Raw genomic sequence first — 17,154 nt, forward strand, 5'->3', positions numbered from 1 at the left:
CTCACTAGTTCAAATGGCCTATTCAGAACACACCGGGGCTGATCTGGTTTTAAATGGGGCTGCTCACTGTCACCATCTCACCTGGCCAAAGCAGCAGCTCAAGCAAACCTTCATTCAGGCATACAATTCAACATCGTACGGTTGTACTATGATCTATTTTAATGACAGGATCTATTTTTAACAAAATGTTTTGTTTAACGGTCTGAAAGCATTTTCGTTCACTCGTTTAAAGTTCAAACATTTCCATCAACTCCCTGATTTATAGATCATGGAAGGAGGGGCTGGCCACTTGGGGAGAATATAAGGCTGTTGTCAGAGGGTGTAGGGAGGTAACTAGGAAAACTAAGGCCTCCTTAGAATTAAACCTGGCAAGAGGGGTCAAGGAGAACAGGAAGAGCTTTTTCCAACATGTGGCAGATAAAACTAACAGCTGAGGCAATGTAGGCCACTTATGAACGAGGTGGGTGCCCTGGTGACAGAAGATACAGAGAAGGCAGAGTTACTGAACACCTTCTTTGTGTCTGTCTACCCTGCTGGAGTCTGTCCTGAGGATCCCGTACCACTGAGGCCCCAGAGGAAGGCAGGACAATGGGGGAGTTTGCCTGGGTTGGTGAGGACTGGGTTAGGGAGCAGTTGGACAATCTGGACATCCATAAATCCATGGGTCCGGATGGGACGCACCCGCGGGTGCTGAGGGAGCTGGCTGAGGTCATTGCTGGACCGCTCTCCATCATCTTTGCCAAGTCTTGGGAAACGGGAGAGGTGCCTGAGGACTGGAGGAAAGCAAATGTCACTGCAGCCTTCAAAAAGGGCAAGAAGGAGGACCCGGGTAACTCTAGACCGGTCAGCCTCACCTTCATCCCTGGGAAACTGATGGAACGACTTCTCCTTGGTGCCATCTCAAGGCATACCAGGGATAAGAGGGTCATTGGGGGCAGTCAACGTGGCTTCACCAAGGGGAAGTCGTGCTTGACCAACCTCATTGACTTTTCTGAGGACATAACAGGACGGATGGATGATGGCAGAGTGGTGGACGTGATCTACCTTGACTTGAGTGAGGCATTGACACAGTCTCCCACAGCATCCTCACAGCTAAACTGAGGGAGTGCGGTCTGGATGAGCAGGTAGTGAGGTAGACTGCGAACTGGCTGAAGGGAAGAAGAAGGTAGTGCACTAGAATGTCTCAGAAACCAGAGGTTGAAAACAAAAAGTGAGTTTGTTACCCTTAAGATCTTAATTCATAAACCAACATCATCTTCTAAGGTCTTCCTCCTGACTTCTGAATACTTGGATTTCTCAACGTTGTCACTAATTGTGTAGCTGGTTTAGAAATATTTCTATTCTAAGAAGCCTATTGCTTCTTTTTTCTCTATTTTCTGCCTTCCTAGAAAATTCCATTCAGAAATACGTGGATTTTCAGTGTTCGGATCATCTGCACATGTACAGCACATCTGTGCCACCATACACATCTGGGTAGTTACACACATCTGGACAGTTATACACATCTGGACAGTTACACTCCTGCTTTTGCAAAGCTGTGTGCACAGCGCCCATTTCCACACAACATCCACACGTCCCGCCGGCTGCGCAGGGCACGTGTGGACGTCTCCGAGGGAACCTTGACATCTGGCAGCCCTATATTTAGACCATATCAGAATTTCTAGCTATCAAAAAAAAAAAGCCAATATAAAGTAATATTAAAATCTTTTACTGTCACAATATTTTGTGCCATTCTTTTAATCTGTAGCTATCTCACAATTAAAGTTCTTTTTGAATAATTAAATTTCACCTCAAGCTTACAGTTTACATATAACATCTTTTGTCATTAAAAAATCCCAGATTATTATAAGAAATTTCACAAAATCACTCATCAATTAGAATTATGTTATACTTCAGGATGAGGACTCTTGTATAAATGAAAAGCACTGTTCATAGCTTATGAAATTATTACATTTAATTATTTCATTGTCATTGGAATGCAATCATTTCTAAAAAGATATTTGACAGGATTTCCTAAATGAATCCCAGTGTTAAATATCTGACATTTTGGGCCCGATGAAGGACAGTGTTTACATAAGGTTCACTTCATTCACCACTGAAATGCAGCTGCTGCTTAATACCAGCTTCGAATGGTGCAAATCAGATAAAGCTAGGAAGTGGAGATTTCTCTTTAAGACAAAGTTTTAATTAGCAGTTAGATCATTTAAGTAGCAAGGAGAAGGGAACACATTGTTCTTATCAACTGCTTGTGGGTGCGGGTAATGTTTGACATTGTTCACCATAAAAAAAGGCAACAATCTGTATCTTGTGCATAGTTTCAAATTTTTTTCTTAATAGGCCTATGTCCTGCTAACATTTTGCGTGCTTAAATTATCGGAAAGCATGACAATGACAGGCAACATTACAAAGCTTTAAATATTTAGGTTTTAACCTTGAAAGGTTACAGTGATCTTTGCAAAAGAAATGGGATCTCTCAGGTATTTCAGGCTAAGCATACATGCAAATCTTCATGGGCTTAAGTCCTCAGAGCCTGTAAAACAACCATTATAAGAACTTCTGATCAACAACAGATGAGGAAAAATGTGGTCAAATTTAAACCATTCATTTCAACATTAAAAACATGGCTGTTTCACAGTTGTACCAACAAATGTTAAATTAACTAAAAAATTACATAATGGTTCATTCATGAGTGATACAGCAGAGGCACAACAAACAAAAACCAGATTGGTCTGTATTCTCTGGCTGATTCCAATAAAGGGAACAAACCAAATGTTCTGCAAATACTCCATACTCCAAAACCACTGGGCAGCAGATTCAGCACAGGAAGGAAGTGCTTCTAGACTCCATGGCAGCACAAAATTAAAAGTGAATAGACTTGGGCTGAAATGTATGTTAAAACCTCTCATTGCTTTGGTTTGGAACGCAATGACTTTGTTCAATTACGGTTTGGGCTGCGTTGAGCATCCTGTCGAATAAACACATACATACCCTCTCCAACGGGAAGGCCGTGGGTCCAACGTGTCAACTTCTGGAGCGTTCCTGGATGGAAATTACGACAACCCTGGTTTGCCTCGTGCCGCCGGAGTGATCTGCAGGGCGCTGGGCACGAGGCCGCGTGTCCCGGGGTGGCCAGAGGCACCAGCGTTGCGCCATGGAGGCGTCGTGGCGGGAGCCGCGGCCTGGCGGTGCTGCGGCGGGAGCGCCGTGTCCTGGCCTGACACCCAGAGAACCTCGGCCTGGCGCCGCGCGGGGCCCGGCGCAGCCTGCCCGGTGTCACCGCCACCCGCCACCGCCACAGACCAGCATGGCGGCCATGCCACGAGGTTACAGGCGCTGTGGCCGCCATGGGGCCAGTCGAGGCTCGCCCAGGGCCTCACACATCCCAGTACGAGCCTCGCACCTCCCGCCCCGAGCTGGCCTGGGGGTGCCCAGCTTGGCCCCGACCCCCCCAGCTTGGGGGCGCCACCCAACCTGGCCCTGAGGAGGCCGCACTGCGCCTGCGCGGGTGGGCGCGGGAGGCGGGGCCGCGCGGGCGTGCGCAGGCGCGCGGCGCATGCGCGCTGGGGCCCCGCGCTGGGCTTGTCGTTGCAGCTTTAAGAGGGCTCGCGGCCTGGCGAGTCCGACCCCCCCCGCCGCCCTGAGGGAACCGCCGGGCCCCCGCGCCTGCCCCCTCCCGCCGCCGCACGGCGCGGGGCCGGCACCCCGCGGAGCCTCCCCCCGGCGCCCCCCGAAGGGGAGGGAAGGCTGAGAGGGAGTGACCCCCGGCCCCTCGCCCCGGGCTGGGACAGCTGAGGGGGGGCGCAACATGGCGGAGGCCAAGGAGGAGGGGCCCGGCCCCCGCGGCAGGGTGAGTGGGGGGCACGAGGGGAGGTCAGAGGGGAGGGGTCAGGGGGCGGGGGCAGCGCGGGAGGGGCCGGGGCGGCCGCGCATCGCCGGGATCCAGCGTGCGAGGCCCCGCCGGTGCCGCCGCTGTCCAGGGCCCTGACGGCCGGGCCCGCCGGGCCGGGGGCTCCGCAGGCTCCCCAGGCACAGCGGCCGGACCCGGCGTGCGGGGCCCCTCCGGCCCGGTGGCCCTGCTGGCTGCAGGCCCCGAGCAGCGCTGTCCCTGCTGCTGCCCAAGGTGTCTTTAGTTTTCTCTTAGTTCTCCTTAAGGAGCATGTCCAGACATCATTTGGCATCACTTAAATAATAAACTTACAGCTAACTGGGATCCATCATCACCATCTGTCTCCTTGTTTAAAACACGGCGTTGTTGTTGCTCTTTTTAAATGTATTTCAATTGTCCATGTCAAGCCATAGTGAGTTGCCAAGATGGCAGTTTCAGCCAGTTCTTAGGTGCTCAGACTGCAACCATTGTGTGAGCACCATTGGCCATGCTAATCCTGAGACGTGGCTCTTCGTTCTCACGGCTTGGTCTAAGCACGCTGGACAAACTCCTCTGCTTGAAGAAATACTTTGTCTTTTAAACAAATGGAGGGTTCTTTGTGTCCACACCTTGTAGCCCTTGGAGCAACTGAGGGAGAATAACTTTTTAAGTGGTGCTCAAAATAATCTTGCAACAAGTCAAGTCCTCCTTCTTGCATGCAAGTTGATTGAAACCTTTCTGTTGCGAGTGAGGTGAAGTCGCATTTGTAGTTGGGTGGAAGAGTCCACAGTCCATGACAAGACACTGAGCTGTCCAGTTCCCTTTTCCCAAAGATGAAGTTTTCCTGTTCTCCAGCCTTGAGAAGGACAAGAACGCTAGCTCACTTTTTCCATTCCTGTGCGTAAGAGAAGTTTAATTTGCTGAACTTGTTTCAGGGAACATGAAACTTGTGATTGCGGTGAAGCTAATTGTTGCTAAACAGAACAGTTGGCCTTCAGGGTCTAATTTGAGGCGTTGCACAGGCACCGTTTGGCTATTCTGCAGTTATGGAAATGGACATCATCACTAAATTGTCTTAGACCCAAATATTTCAGACACTTGCACTTATTTCCAAGCAAACTCAAAGAGTTTTGCAGAATTGCTCACAGATATTACATAAATGTATAAGTCTTCGGGGGAATCGTGATTTTGCCTGTCTGCAAGAAGTTTAAAGTGAAGTGGCTGCATGTAGGCCAATAACTTAAGAAATCTTAAATTAAATTTCATTCCCAGTAAGTGAAATGTTAGCAGACATAAGGAAATGCTTTTACACCACGAGGACAGTCAAGGTTGTGCTGCCTCTGTCCCAATGTCTAGAGGACTCTTTGTGCTCGTTGCGTTGATAGGATCAATTTTTCTGTTGTGTTACCTGGTCTTCCCAGTTGAAAAAAAGAAGGTTGCCTTTTTTCTTCTCGAGCTTGCCAATTATCTGCTAAGGAATAACAAAAAAGCATCATCAAGTTAGTGCCATCTCCACCAAGTTTTAAGTGCAAAAGTCTCCATCAGTTGTTGCTCCATGTGTCCCTGAACATTATGGAATGCATCCTGTGCTCTTGGCATTGACAACAGTCTTTGTTCCTGCAGAAGCAGAGAATTTGTTTAGTAAAATCTAGGAATGGTGCAGGAAAGTTCATGCATCAAGAAGTTCATGAGGAACGTGGGGATAAGTGGATCCTTCCTGGCTGCTTGAGTGACAGATGGAACCTGTGAAGAATGAGCTGGCTTTAATTAAAAACTGAATGACATAATCTCATTTAGAAAGTTTTGGTACTGAACTACTCTTGAATGGTACAAAGACGCTGAAGACTTCTCTGCAAAGGCTTGTGCAGCTCTCAAAGGATCCTTTAATGTCATAATCTTTGAATTCACCTTTTTGGTAACAAACCCAAAACCTAAATTTTACACTTAGTCCTTTTCCATTTTGATAGCTGGTCCAGATTCAGAAAAATATTTGAAGTCCTTTAAGAGCTTGGATAACTTGAGTATCAAAAATCCAAGCCTTGAGTTGTTATAGTGCCATATGAAAAAATTACACTTTTTTGGTAGTTTTTGGCAAAATTTCTGCTATCTCAAAACTTTACCAAATTAGTTGGTTAAACATGTCTAAAGAAAATGTCCTTGGAGGGAGGATGTGTATGGAAAGCAAGCTTCACCTGCATCACTCATTTTCAGGCAGAATAACAGAGCAGACGGGGGTTGGTGTTTTTAACTGTCTCGCTGTGATGGTTTTGGTGTCCTTGCTGGTGTTTTTGCAGACAGTCTGTTTGTTCGTGTGACAGGGCAGATCTCGAGGGCCTTGTGAAGCAATCACAGTGGCTCTGATCACACAGTACTCGTGGGTTTTCTGCCTGTTTTTCCAGGTGTTCAGGCATTTCATTCTGAAGAGCCTTGGATACTTGTAATAGTATCTGCAAAGAAGGTGGAACATCCAACTAAGCTGCCTGTTGTAAGAACCACTTCTTCATAGGAAAAGAAAAAGTAGAAGCTAGCCAGGGCAACAACTACAAATGGGGCTGGAATTGTAGCAAATGAAAGAGAGTTTTTGTAAAAACACGAGAGGAGAAAATCGTAGAACTGTACAGGAATGTGGAAGAGAAGTGGAACAGGCAAAAAAGAAGCCCAAGTTAGGAAGGTCCTTTGAAGAATAACGTAGATCACATACCTGCTTTTCTCTCTTTAAGGGCAGAAGTACTGAGATAGAGGGAACCGCATATACATACAGACTGTCCAGTTTTCACCACCAATTGGTGTTGTTGGCACCAAACTCTTAGGAGAAGCGAAAAGACTTGCAGTACCTCATGGTGGATGGGATGATTCACCAGTGTGGGCATGTTCATGTGTGAACCGGTTGGTGAATGACGGCTGATAATCCCCGCTGTGTTTATCAACAAGCAGAAGTTGCTACGGTTGTAAATTTTCCCAGTGTGCATGCAGAGGCTTCTTATTTGAGGACACATTCTAATGAAAAGCAGACTTAGGCTTTAGACATATTTCACTTTCTTTAAAGATTAATTTACAGAGAGTTGGAGGTTTTTCCCTCAGTAGCAAACAATTGCTAGCGTGGTTAATTATCCTCTTGGGGGAGACATTGAGTAGAGGGAGGTTGCAGTACTGATCCTGCATCCTAGACTGTTACTCTCATTTCTTCCGAGTTGGATTGTGTGGACTGGTTTCCCTCCAAAGCCACAGTGATGGCTCTTCCTCAGTGAGCTGCTCAGCTTTGGGGTTACATGGAGTTAAGGGAATTGTGTGCTTTGCAGAACATAATCTAAATAGCCATCCTTTGGAAAGGTTTGCCCAAAAGTGTACCTATGTAATCTGGGAAATGCTGTCTTTCTCGTAGGATGCCGAAATATGTAACTGAACTGAACTGTTTGCATTGGAATAATTGCTTGCTGAGTATCACAGCAGAAACAGGCATTGTTATGGTATGGACCCTACTCTGATTTTGGTGGTTTTTACATTCGTGTAACTTCAGTTTAGTTTTTCTGACTGATGCTGCAAGAAATAGGAGTTTTCCTAATTTCAGCTCACAGATTTAGTGTAACCAAAATCCCATAAATCAACAATTGTTTGTAGTGTCTTAACCAGCAATAGGAAAGTTCAGTGTGTAGCCAGGGGTGAGGTTTCGAGCGGTGAAGTTCTTTGTTTTTAGAAGAAAGCCTTTATTGTGGATGTCTTGGTTAATTCGCTGGATGTGTGTCTTGTGTCTGCACGTTTCTTAATTTGCCAAAACCACAAGTCTTGCAGGCGTCAGATCAGCACATCAAACTGGTGTCTTTGCAAAAACCATTGCAAGGTGAAGCCGCTTCCTTCTCAAATCTACGGTTTTGTGGGCAGATGGGAGAAGGGCTCAGATCCCCCTCTGGCTTTTGTAGGTATAGATTAAAACCACCGATCATTCAGAAAAAGTAAGGCATGCTGTGACTTTGTGTGTTTGACAGACTCATCTGCTTGACCCCACGTAGGTTGGTAATGGTTTGTAGCTTGTGTGTACATGTTTGGTGGATATGGAAACCATAAGGTCGACATGGGCTTTGGTTGGAATTGCTTGTAAAGAGTCAGAAAACTTGGGAATGTTGTAAAAACCTGGGGCTGGAAAGGGGCAGTAGATGCACTTCTGTGCTGAAGGGCTTCCCATGATTTCTGGTCAATCATTCAGTATTCTGAGAATGCACAAATGAAATGGCAGCAGCACACACCTAAATCCTCTTTCACAAAACTTAAAAATCGAAGATGCATAAGTAAGTGAGTTGCAAGGTAAAAGTGTGTTTCTGGAGCACAAAGACAGGGAGCCACAAGGAACTGAAACATGCCTGCCTTTGTCTGTTTACATGGATAGGTGGTTCTTTGGGATTTGCCTTTAAAAATACCCATCATAGTAACCATTTGGTCACCCTTAGACTAGAATAGTGATTAAAAAGACTCTTTTAAAGTCTCAAGGACACACTTTGCAATGTCTGCCAAGCTCGCGCTCTCCCCACGCACGGCTCTGAGCCTGTTCCCACCCACAGAGCACAACGCGAACCGCACGGCTCCTGGGGTGCCGGGCCACGCGTGGGGGCCAGGGCACACATGGTGGGGTACCGGGCCGCGTGTCGGGGACGAGAGGCCGCGTCTGTGCCGCGGGTGGCTGTTGGTGGTGGGGGCCAGCGTGGAGGCCGGCGTGGGGCTTGGGGGCTCCGCAGGCCCCGCTCGCGGCCCCAGCTCCTTGGCCGCGCTGACCCTGCCAGGTTCCCTTCCTGCCGCAGCGGCTCAGTTCCTGCAGCAGGTGTTGCCGCAGCCTGGCTCGGCTCTTTGTTGCCCTCTGCTCCGGTTCGACCCCACGGCTCTGGCTGCGGTTTGGAGGAGAGCGGATCCACTGCTGCGTTCCCAGTGTTCCCATGGTGGAGGCTCCCGCAGCCTTTTGGGGTTGTGGTGTGGAAGGTCAGGGGATGCTTTCTGGGCTCACCTGGGTCAAGAATAGCAATTACCATTTAAATTACTTTTATTTTTTTTGTTTTTAAATCGCGTCTTATCAGTTTCATTACTTCTGACATGGGGGGTTATGCTGGAACCAGGAAACTGTATAGACAAGAAACTGAGAATCATCACTGACTATTTTTAATTGCAGTTTTCTTAACAGCTGCTTCCTTTCCACAGTTTGCTTATGGGTGCAGTAAAACCTAGGATCAAACTTCAAAAGGCTTGCTAGAAAGATATGCGCATATGTATGTAAAGTTCTTACATTGTTTTGTTTATTTTTTAAAAGAAATTCTCTATTTTGCATACAAAACAAGGTTGTAGCCATAGGCAACTTCTCTCTTTATATTGCGCAAAACCAATCTATTAATTGTTAAAGACTGTTATGGAATGACTAATTTATTGGGGAGATATATATTTATGTGCATATAGATACATATGTATCCACATGCACAAGCTTACAAACACTTCCCGTAGTTTCCTCTCTTTGGATTTACACCATGTGGGAGTTCTGATGATTCTCACCATCAGAAACTGATGGTGGCTTAGATAAGACTGCTGGTGGTATCAGATGCTGAAGTTCCTGTTTTATAAATAATTCCAGTCGAAGCTTTTGACCACAGACACAGATCTTCCTGCAACTGATATTAGAAACAAACTTCTTGCTGTCAGCTGAAGCCTGGGACAATATGTTGTCGTGCTTTCCTGGAGCTGACTGCTACTAAACCCATAGTTCCCATTACAGTCCTGTGGAATATTGGATTTATCTACTATATGAGTTAAATGAAATTAGAGATGATCCCTTTGCTATCAAATCGCATTACTTTGCTTAAGATGGCTTAAGAGTTAAGCATGAGCAGGATCTACCAGAAAAGAAAGTGCAGAGCCAGAGAGCCGTGGTCAATGGGGAGGAGTCCAGTTGAGGCCTGTATCTAATGCAGTGCCTCAGAGGTCAGTACTGAGGCCTGTATTATTCAATATATTCATCAATGATTTGGACGAGGGAATAGAGTGACTGTCAGCAAGTTTGCTGATGGCACCAAGCTGGGAGGAGTGGCTGACACTGGAAGCTGTGCTGCCATCAGAGACCTGGACAGGCCGGAGAGTTGGGCGGGGAAACATTTAATGAAATAGAACAAGGGCAAGTGTAGAGTCTTGAATCTGGGCAGGAACAACCCCAGGTTCCAGTATAAGTTGGGGAATGACCTATTAGAGACATTCATAGAGACATACTCTGGAGACATTCAAAACCCACCTGGACACCTTCCTGTGTAACCTCATCTGGGTGTTCCTGCTCCATGGGGGGATTGCACTGGATGAGCTTTCCAGGTCCCTTCCCATCCCTGACATTCTGTGATTCTGTGAGCTGGGGGTGTAGAGAAAGGAGAGATGACTGAATGAATGGCTGGTATCTTTGGGGCAGAAAGGAAGGATGCTAATGAGATATTCTAAAGGGAACTTTAATTATGCTGAGCATAGAGACTTCTTCAGGCAGCGTTCAAGCATGCCATCAACTTTAACGTCTGTCAGAGAATGTTTAATGAAAACAGATGTTTTGTACAGCACTCAGAGTCATCATCTGGTTCTTTTTGGTTGCGCTCGTGCTGACATTCGTCGTCTCGTTCCCGGTAGGAGGCTCAGCGTTATGTTCCACTGTTCCTGGAACATTCCCTGTTAGAGATGAAGCCTTTCACAGAATCACAGAATCAACTGGGTTGGAAAAGACCTGAGAGATCATCAAGTCCAACCCTTGGTCCAACTCCAGTCCGTTTACTAGATCATGGCACTAAGTGCCATGTCCAATCTCAGTTTCAAAACCTCCAGGGCCGGTGAGTCCAGCACCTCCCTGGGCAGCCATTCCAATCCTGACCACTCTCTCTGCACAGAATTGCTTTCTCATCTCCAGCCTCAATTTCCCCTGGCAGAGTTGAAGCCCATGGCCCCTTGTCCTATTGCTGATGCCTGGGAGAAGAGCCCAATCCCCACCTGGCTAGAACCGCCCTTCAGGTAGTTCTAGAGAGTGCTGAGCTCAGGTCTAAGCCTCCTCTTCTCCAGACTGAACAAGCCCGGCTCCCTCAGCCTCTCCCCATAGGGCCTGTGTTCCAGTCCCTTCCCCAGTCTTGTTGCTCTTCTCTGGACCCGCTCTAGCACTTCAATCTCTTTCCTGAGCTGAGGGGCCCAGAACTGAACACAATACTCCAGGTGTGGCCTCCCCAGTGCAGAGCACAGGGGAAGGATCACTGCCCTTGTCCTGCTGACCACGCTAGTTTGTCCGTGGAAGCTGCTGTTTTTCCACATGTACCATTCAGAGGAAATGAAAGCTCTTAGATCATTGAAAAGCGCAGAATCTGCGATCTTGACCTGATACAAGTGTCTCACATGGAAGTGAAAATTTTGACATTCCTTCCCTCTCTCCTCCACCTTCTACAGGAAGTGACACTAATTCTAAATTTTCATTGTGTGCTTTTTCTTTGTGCTTCTGAACTTGTTAGAGTAAATGTGACTTCTCAGTAATGTAACAGTCTTAATTTGTAGAACTTTGCTTGGAGCAAGAAAGGAAGGAGAAGGAATCATGATCCTTCTTTTTGGTTTTGATCAGATACTTTTTAGCAAAGTACGTGGCAGCTGACCAAGATAATGATATAGTGCTTTCCTTTTTACAGTTCGAAGATAAATCTGATGCGGTATTTGATATTACAGAAAAATGTAAGTATTTTTATTTATTTATACAAGGCCATAGTTTCACAAAACATCTCTTAGAAGTATCATTGCTGCTGAAAAAGACTCTCTTGCCCTTCTCCCAGCCCTTGCTGCTCCTTCCCTCCCTGCATTGCCTTCTTCACAATTGTTACAGATGAGATGAACTGAAGTGAATGTTTTTTCTCTCTTTGGTTAGTTTTACTCAGTTCAGCTTCTGCTCCACTGCGTGGTGAGTGGGACAGAACTGTTTCTGATGTCAGCAATGTTTTATCAGTAATGTTGGCCCAAGAATGTTTAGAGTATTCAAGGAATTGCAGCATCAGACAGATTAGCAAAGGACACACACTTGTCCTTTGATACACATGAAGGTGGTGAATTTTCTGACTGTTTATGTGTTTCTTTTCTCCCTAGGTGGTGAAATTCTGGATGCAGAAATGTCTGAGGACACTGACCACAACTTAACGCCTGCCCTCGACAGCATCTCTTACAGAATACAGAATCGAACAGGATCTGAAAACTCCCTGCTGGATGATGATGATGATGATTATTTTCTGAACTCTGGGGATCTTGCGGGCATACCTGTTGTTGGGAGCGACAATGAAGATGATCAAAATTTCGCTCCAAAAGACACTCTTTCTTCAGCAATGCATGATGAAGACCATCTGGAAGAGGGCAAGAGAGTTACAGATCATGAACTGGACAGTGAAAAAGAAATTCAGATTCAGAATGCAATCCAAAAGGATCTTGCTTCACCATTTGAGCAGGGCCCTGTATTTAAATCAATGCGGAAAGATTTTAGCATAACAAGAGATAATGGCAAAGAGACTTTTTCAGCAAAGGACAAGAAGAGAGAAGGACATTTTCAAGAACGTGAAAAACGATTGGAAAAAATCCCTAAAGATATGGATTCTAGATTGAAAAGCAGTTTTCTTGACAAAGCAGGTAACTGTTGACATCGTAGACCTGGCTACCCTGCAAAGAGGAAGAAGGAACTAGACAGAAATTAGCAATGAGGGCTAGTTATTAAAACCATCATCTTACTGAAGAGAATATGCATGGCTGTGTGTAGGGCAGCATTTTATAAAGAACCCTGAAACACCATGAACTCTGTATTAGGACTAGGATTTGCAAAAGGGCCTGGCAGCGTTAGGGGCATCTCATCCTCCACAGCTTATTTCAAAGCCTCAACATATCCTTTGTTGTTGTGGTTTACTAAGCCAAGTTGGGTGACAATTTAAGCTTCCTTTTGGTTTTTTTCTCACTGTTTTGTTTTTTAACAGACCTTGGAACTCCTTAAAAGAAAAGATGCTGAAGTTTAGGTTAAGTTTGTTAAGCTTTGTCCAGCTGCCATGGGGAGAACCCAAGCGCGTGTCGTCCATTTCTCATTTGAGGGAGCCTGACAGTCACCTCTAGTCTTGCTGCCCCCACGCTTGTTTTGGACTTCCCAGGCTCTGAAAAAATTCTGATATTTAAACTTTTTACGTTTAGTAACAGTGTCTTAAAATCAGTGTTTCCAGGTTCCGCAGATGGTAGAGCAACAATACAGATGCTTTTAAAACAAAGAAGAGTTAAATATGTCTCTTTACTTTTGCCTTCAGGTAGAAATCAATTGAAGAATATTTCTGTGCAAAGACGTATTTCAGAAAATTGTAAATACCTGCAGTTATAAGATTGTGGCTGAAAGCTGGGCAGCCTCAGGTAGAGTAGTCAGTAATGGAAACAGCAATTGTAACTGCTTATAGGCAGCATGCAGTATCCAGGCAAATCCTGTATTGTTAAAAAGATACATACTAAAAAAGCATAGCTACTGTTTCCTAAGAAGTGCGGGGAAGAGGCAGAAGACCAGGAAAGCAAAGAAAAGGATGAAAGTTGTTGCTCTGAAAAATGTTTTCTGTCAAAACATGGCAGAGTTCAGAACTCACTGGGGTACAGAAAATTCTGAATAAACGATTTGCCTCAGAGTCTTCCAACCATTTTGCTGGAATGGGAAAATAATGACCCAATAGACTAATTAAAAAATGTCAGTTCTCTTTAAGGATTACCATCATCTTTGCAGGGACGAGAAAGGGAAAAGTTTCATACTTCTGAGGTGCTGTCAGACTATGGGGTTGGGGATCAGTATCAGACTCTAGGTAGTTTTAAAGGAAATGCATTGGAATCTGTATTCATTTCTATTTAATGTATATGTTTTCCTCAGTTCATAATCAAGTAGAAGAAACATTACGGACGCAGTTAGCGCCACAAACTCCAGAAACTAACTTCAGGGTAAGCTATAGATCTTTCAAACACTTTTGCGAGTGCAGAAATATACTGGAATAATTCAAAATACGTATTTTGTATTTGAGTGTAAATTTGAGTATCAAGAAAACTGATCTTCTGACTCTTAGACATCTTTGCTACTTAAGCAGTGCCTTTAATTTTGTAAAATTTTGCTGACCCTCTCTTTGGATTGAGGATTCTTTTGATAGCCGTGTTCAGCACGGTCTGACTGACCGGTGAGCCGAATCTAGACCCGGATGCCTCCATCTGACCTGCTGCCTTTTTTCCAGACGAGACAGGGAACAGCTGTATCAACAGGAGACCGAATGTCCCTTCTGACAAGCAACTTAGTGAGCTGGGTGGCTCCTGCTTTGTCCAGCGGAGTGGAAAGGCGCGGGGGTGGGATGGCCGAGGGTGCTGCAGCTGCTGCCCCCAGCGTTTCTCCCACCTTCCAGAGGCAGGACCCATTTCTCCTGGTCTGCACCAGGAACTCCCCTTGGCAGCAGCCCAACTCCTCATGGCAGATGCAGGAGGGTGAATTCTTTTTCATATTATTGTTTCAGGAGTCTAGCTACCTATTTTCTAGTAAGGAATCTATTGGACAAGAGCTGGGGAATTCCTTTGCACGAAATATTAGAATTAAGGAGGAGCCTTTGGATGACGAATATGATAAAGCTTTGGCCCCACAGCAGGGACTGTTAGACAAAATTAAAGATGAACCTGATAATTCCGAGGTAAGTTTCCCGTTGCATTTCTCATTTTGGTCTGACAGCTGACCGCATAAGCTGGATGTAAATTCAGCAATTTCTTTGGTTTGTTGACCGAAATTTAACTTGAAGAACATAGTTTAGTAGAAGGATTTTTCCTTCTTATACTACCATGAAACCCAAACCCCCAACTTTTTGATGTCATGTTACCATGTCACTGAAGATGTTTTGCTTTTTAGTTAGAGACAAACCCAAGTGCTGTAAAACTTGCATTATTAAATCTGTGGCAATATAAACACTTTCTCTCAGCTCGATCTAACTAGAAAATAAAACGCATTCATGTTTTACTGACTATTTTGTGAGTTGTCACAGGTAGAGCGGTGTAGTTGAAAGTGCTATTCCCACTACTTCCCTCTTAAAGGTTATTGCGAGCACAGTGGTTCCTGGTTGTTCTTGTTTTAAATTAACACTTAGAAGTCTTACCTTAGCAAAATATTGAAATACGTGCACATTGGTGAAGTCAATTTAAGCATGTGTTTAAGTCACCTTCTCATTTGACACTGAAATTTTTATGATGATACAGGTAAAAGGTCAATCATTGCAAAATGGAGAAAGCCTGCCCGATGGATTGAGCGGTGCTGGGGCAGGGGTTGCTGAGCTTTAACTGGTCTCTGCCACTGGTTTGCTGTGTGGCACCAGGGAGATGATCTGTGTTGCAATTCCTGTCTCCTCACAGCTAATATTTGGGTTATACGCTAAACTTTATGTGCAGTTAAAGGTGTGCAAAGCTTCCCAAGGGGATTCATCCCGCTCGCATCGACTCCAGAGTGCTGGTGTTCTGGTGCATGCATTGTTTTTTCTGGCATCATTCTGTGAACTGCTGCTAAAACTCCTCTTCTCTCTGGGCCTGTCATCCCAACATTTTTTCTTCTTTTCTCATAATACTCTTGGCTTGATAAAATAAAGAAGTAAACTAAGTATTTGACGCTATTCAGATTTCACTGCCTTTCTGATTTGTTCAGTGCCTGTGGGATTGTTTGATTTTAGTTTTCCTGAAGCGTATGCAGCGTCAAACCACGTGTAGGTTCGATCTCTGTGTTTTGTCCTCCCAAGATGTCATCTGCTGGGTGGATTTGTGCGGAATGCAATACAAGATGTCTGTAGTTATCAAAGATCATATTAATAAGCGAAAGTGGAGACTTGAAGAATTTGAATATCGAATATTGTATTGTTCAAAGTATTAATTCCTGGAGTAAAATCCTGTAACCATCAACTCTGCCTGATACTGGACGAGTGTGGGAACTGCTGAAGGTTCATTTTGTTTTGCTTTAGATTGGAATTACTCTGGGTTGGGCTTGGTTGTTTGTATTTTAATGTAATTTGGAAGATAAGAGCATTTCTTACTGTAACCAATAGTTGGAGCTGAAGATTCTTGGCTTCCAGCACTTACACTGCTGTAAAACTACGCTTGATCAAGCACAGTTGATGTCAGGATTTGCCTCCATATGCACTAAGGATAAAACCGCAGTTAAAATGCTTAAAAACTGTATTTCTGCAAATAACTAGTTTTAAAATTGTAATATTAAAAAAAACCCAAAACTGATGCTTTAAACCCATAATCACAGCAGGCTTATACACAGCTTAAAAGCTTCTCGAGGCGTTGTTTCCGTCTGCTGGTTCACACGATGAACAAATACTGTTCTCCTGGCAAACCTGTTGGGAAATAGTTTGGTTGTCCCGGTACAGAAACTTGTAATTTTCCCCCAGGAGTAAGTGAAGTGTTAAGTTTTAGCATATATTCTGGGGATGTTAGTGTGTGATTTAGGAGACGGCGTAAGCTGAGGGAGCAGTCCTGTGCCGCTGAAAAGAGAGCTTAATTTTGCTTAGTCCTTTTGAATTGGCTTTACCTTACAGCCAGACAGCAACTGCGAGTTTAGCTCGGTCATAACACGACATCCTGCCCTCACTGCTCGCAAATGACTATAAGTAGGTTAAATCTTATCATCTCTGTAGTTCCAAGAGATTATGCTTTTCAGCCTAAGATTTACATGTAGAGTGTTGCAAGCTGCTTTGTGGTTCAGCTTTCTAGGCAGAACACGGGCAGGAAGCACAGTGTCAAACGTGAATAGCTGCTGGCGAGTACGCTGGTGATTTATAGTAGTCAGCTATTCCACACGCGGCTGGCTGGAGGGATTTGCTCGTCCTGTAGAAGCTGTGAGCTTATTCCCTTCTCAGTGAAGCCAGTCTGAGCAGGGACCGTGACGATCTGGCTCTAGCGAGCCCAGCTTCATGCAGCTAAGCTGGCCAAAAAAAAGGAAAAGACTGCAATAAAAGGACTTAGTGCTATCAAGCAGCATCCTGATCCGGGATGAGAGGTGGGGCAGAACCGTGTTGTCCCAGTTTAAAATTTTAACTGCTGTGAACCTTCACCGTAGACCCCTCCAAGGTGCTTAAGTGATGGCTAAGTACAGAATGCTGCTCGCCATCCCGCTCTCTATTTCATTATCATCACCTATGAATGTGAAGATTAAGCTTGTTTCACAGAGCAGGGGCAAGGACTGCAAAGCACTTGTAGATGGAAAGTTTGTGTGAGAGGAAAGCAGAGATTTCTCTTAAGCTTTG

At 45.1% G+C, this 17,154-nt stretch overlaps 1 protein-coding gene across 7 annotated transcripts in view; it reads left to right on the top strand.

Annotated features, from left to right (window-relative positions):
• The first annotated feature begins 3,576 nt into the window (after positions 1 to 3,576).
• Positions 3,577 to 17,154, top strand: part of LOC309449531 (zinc finger MYM-type protein 4) — a 34,903-nt gene continuing 21,325 nt past the window's right edge. For 3 of the 7 annotated variants that reach the window (XM_082071723.1, XM_082071724.1, XM_082071728.1), the window contains exons 1-5: positions 3,577 to 3,847; positions 11,530 to 11,572; positions 11,978 to 12,508; positions 13,764 to 13,831; positions 14,116 to 14,559. In XM_082071723.1, coding sequence (XP_081927849.1) covers positions 3,806 to 3,847; positions 11,530 to 11,572; positions 11,978 to 12,508; positions 13,764 to 13,831; positions 14,116 to 14,559 — 1,128 coding nt within the window. In that variant the 5' untranslated portion in view covers positions 3,577 to 3,805. Of the gene's footprint in view, positions 3,848 to 11,529; positions 11,573 to 11,977; positions 12,509 to 12,544; positions 13,832 to 14,115; positions 14,560 to 17,154 lie in introns of those variants that run through there. The other 4 variants (XM_082071726.1, XM_082071727.1, XM_082071725.1 and 1 more) reach the window with 4 other exon arrangements.

This window comes from Streptopelia decaocto, assembly GCF_964273445.1.
Source record: "Streptopelia decaocto genome assembly, chromosome: 23".
Lineage (NCBI taxonomy): Eukaryota > Metazoa > Chordata > Aves > Columbiformes > Columbidae > Streptopelia > Streptopelia decaocto.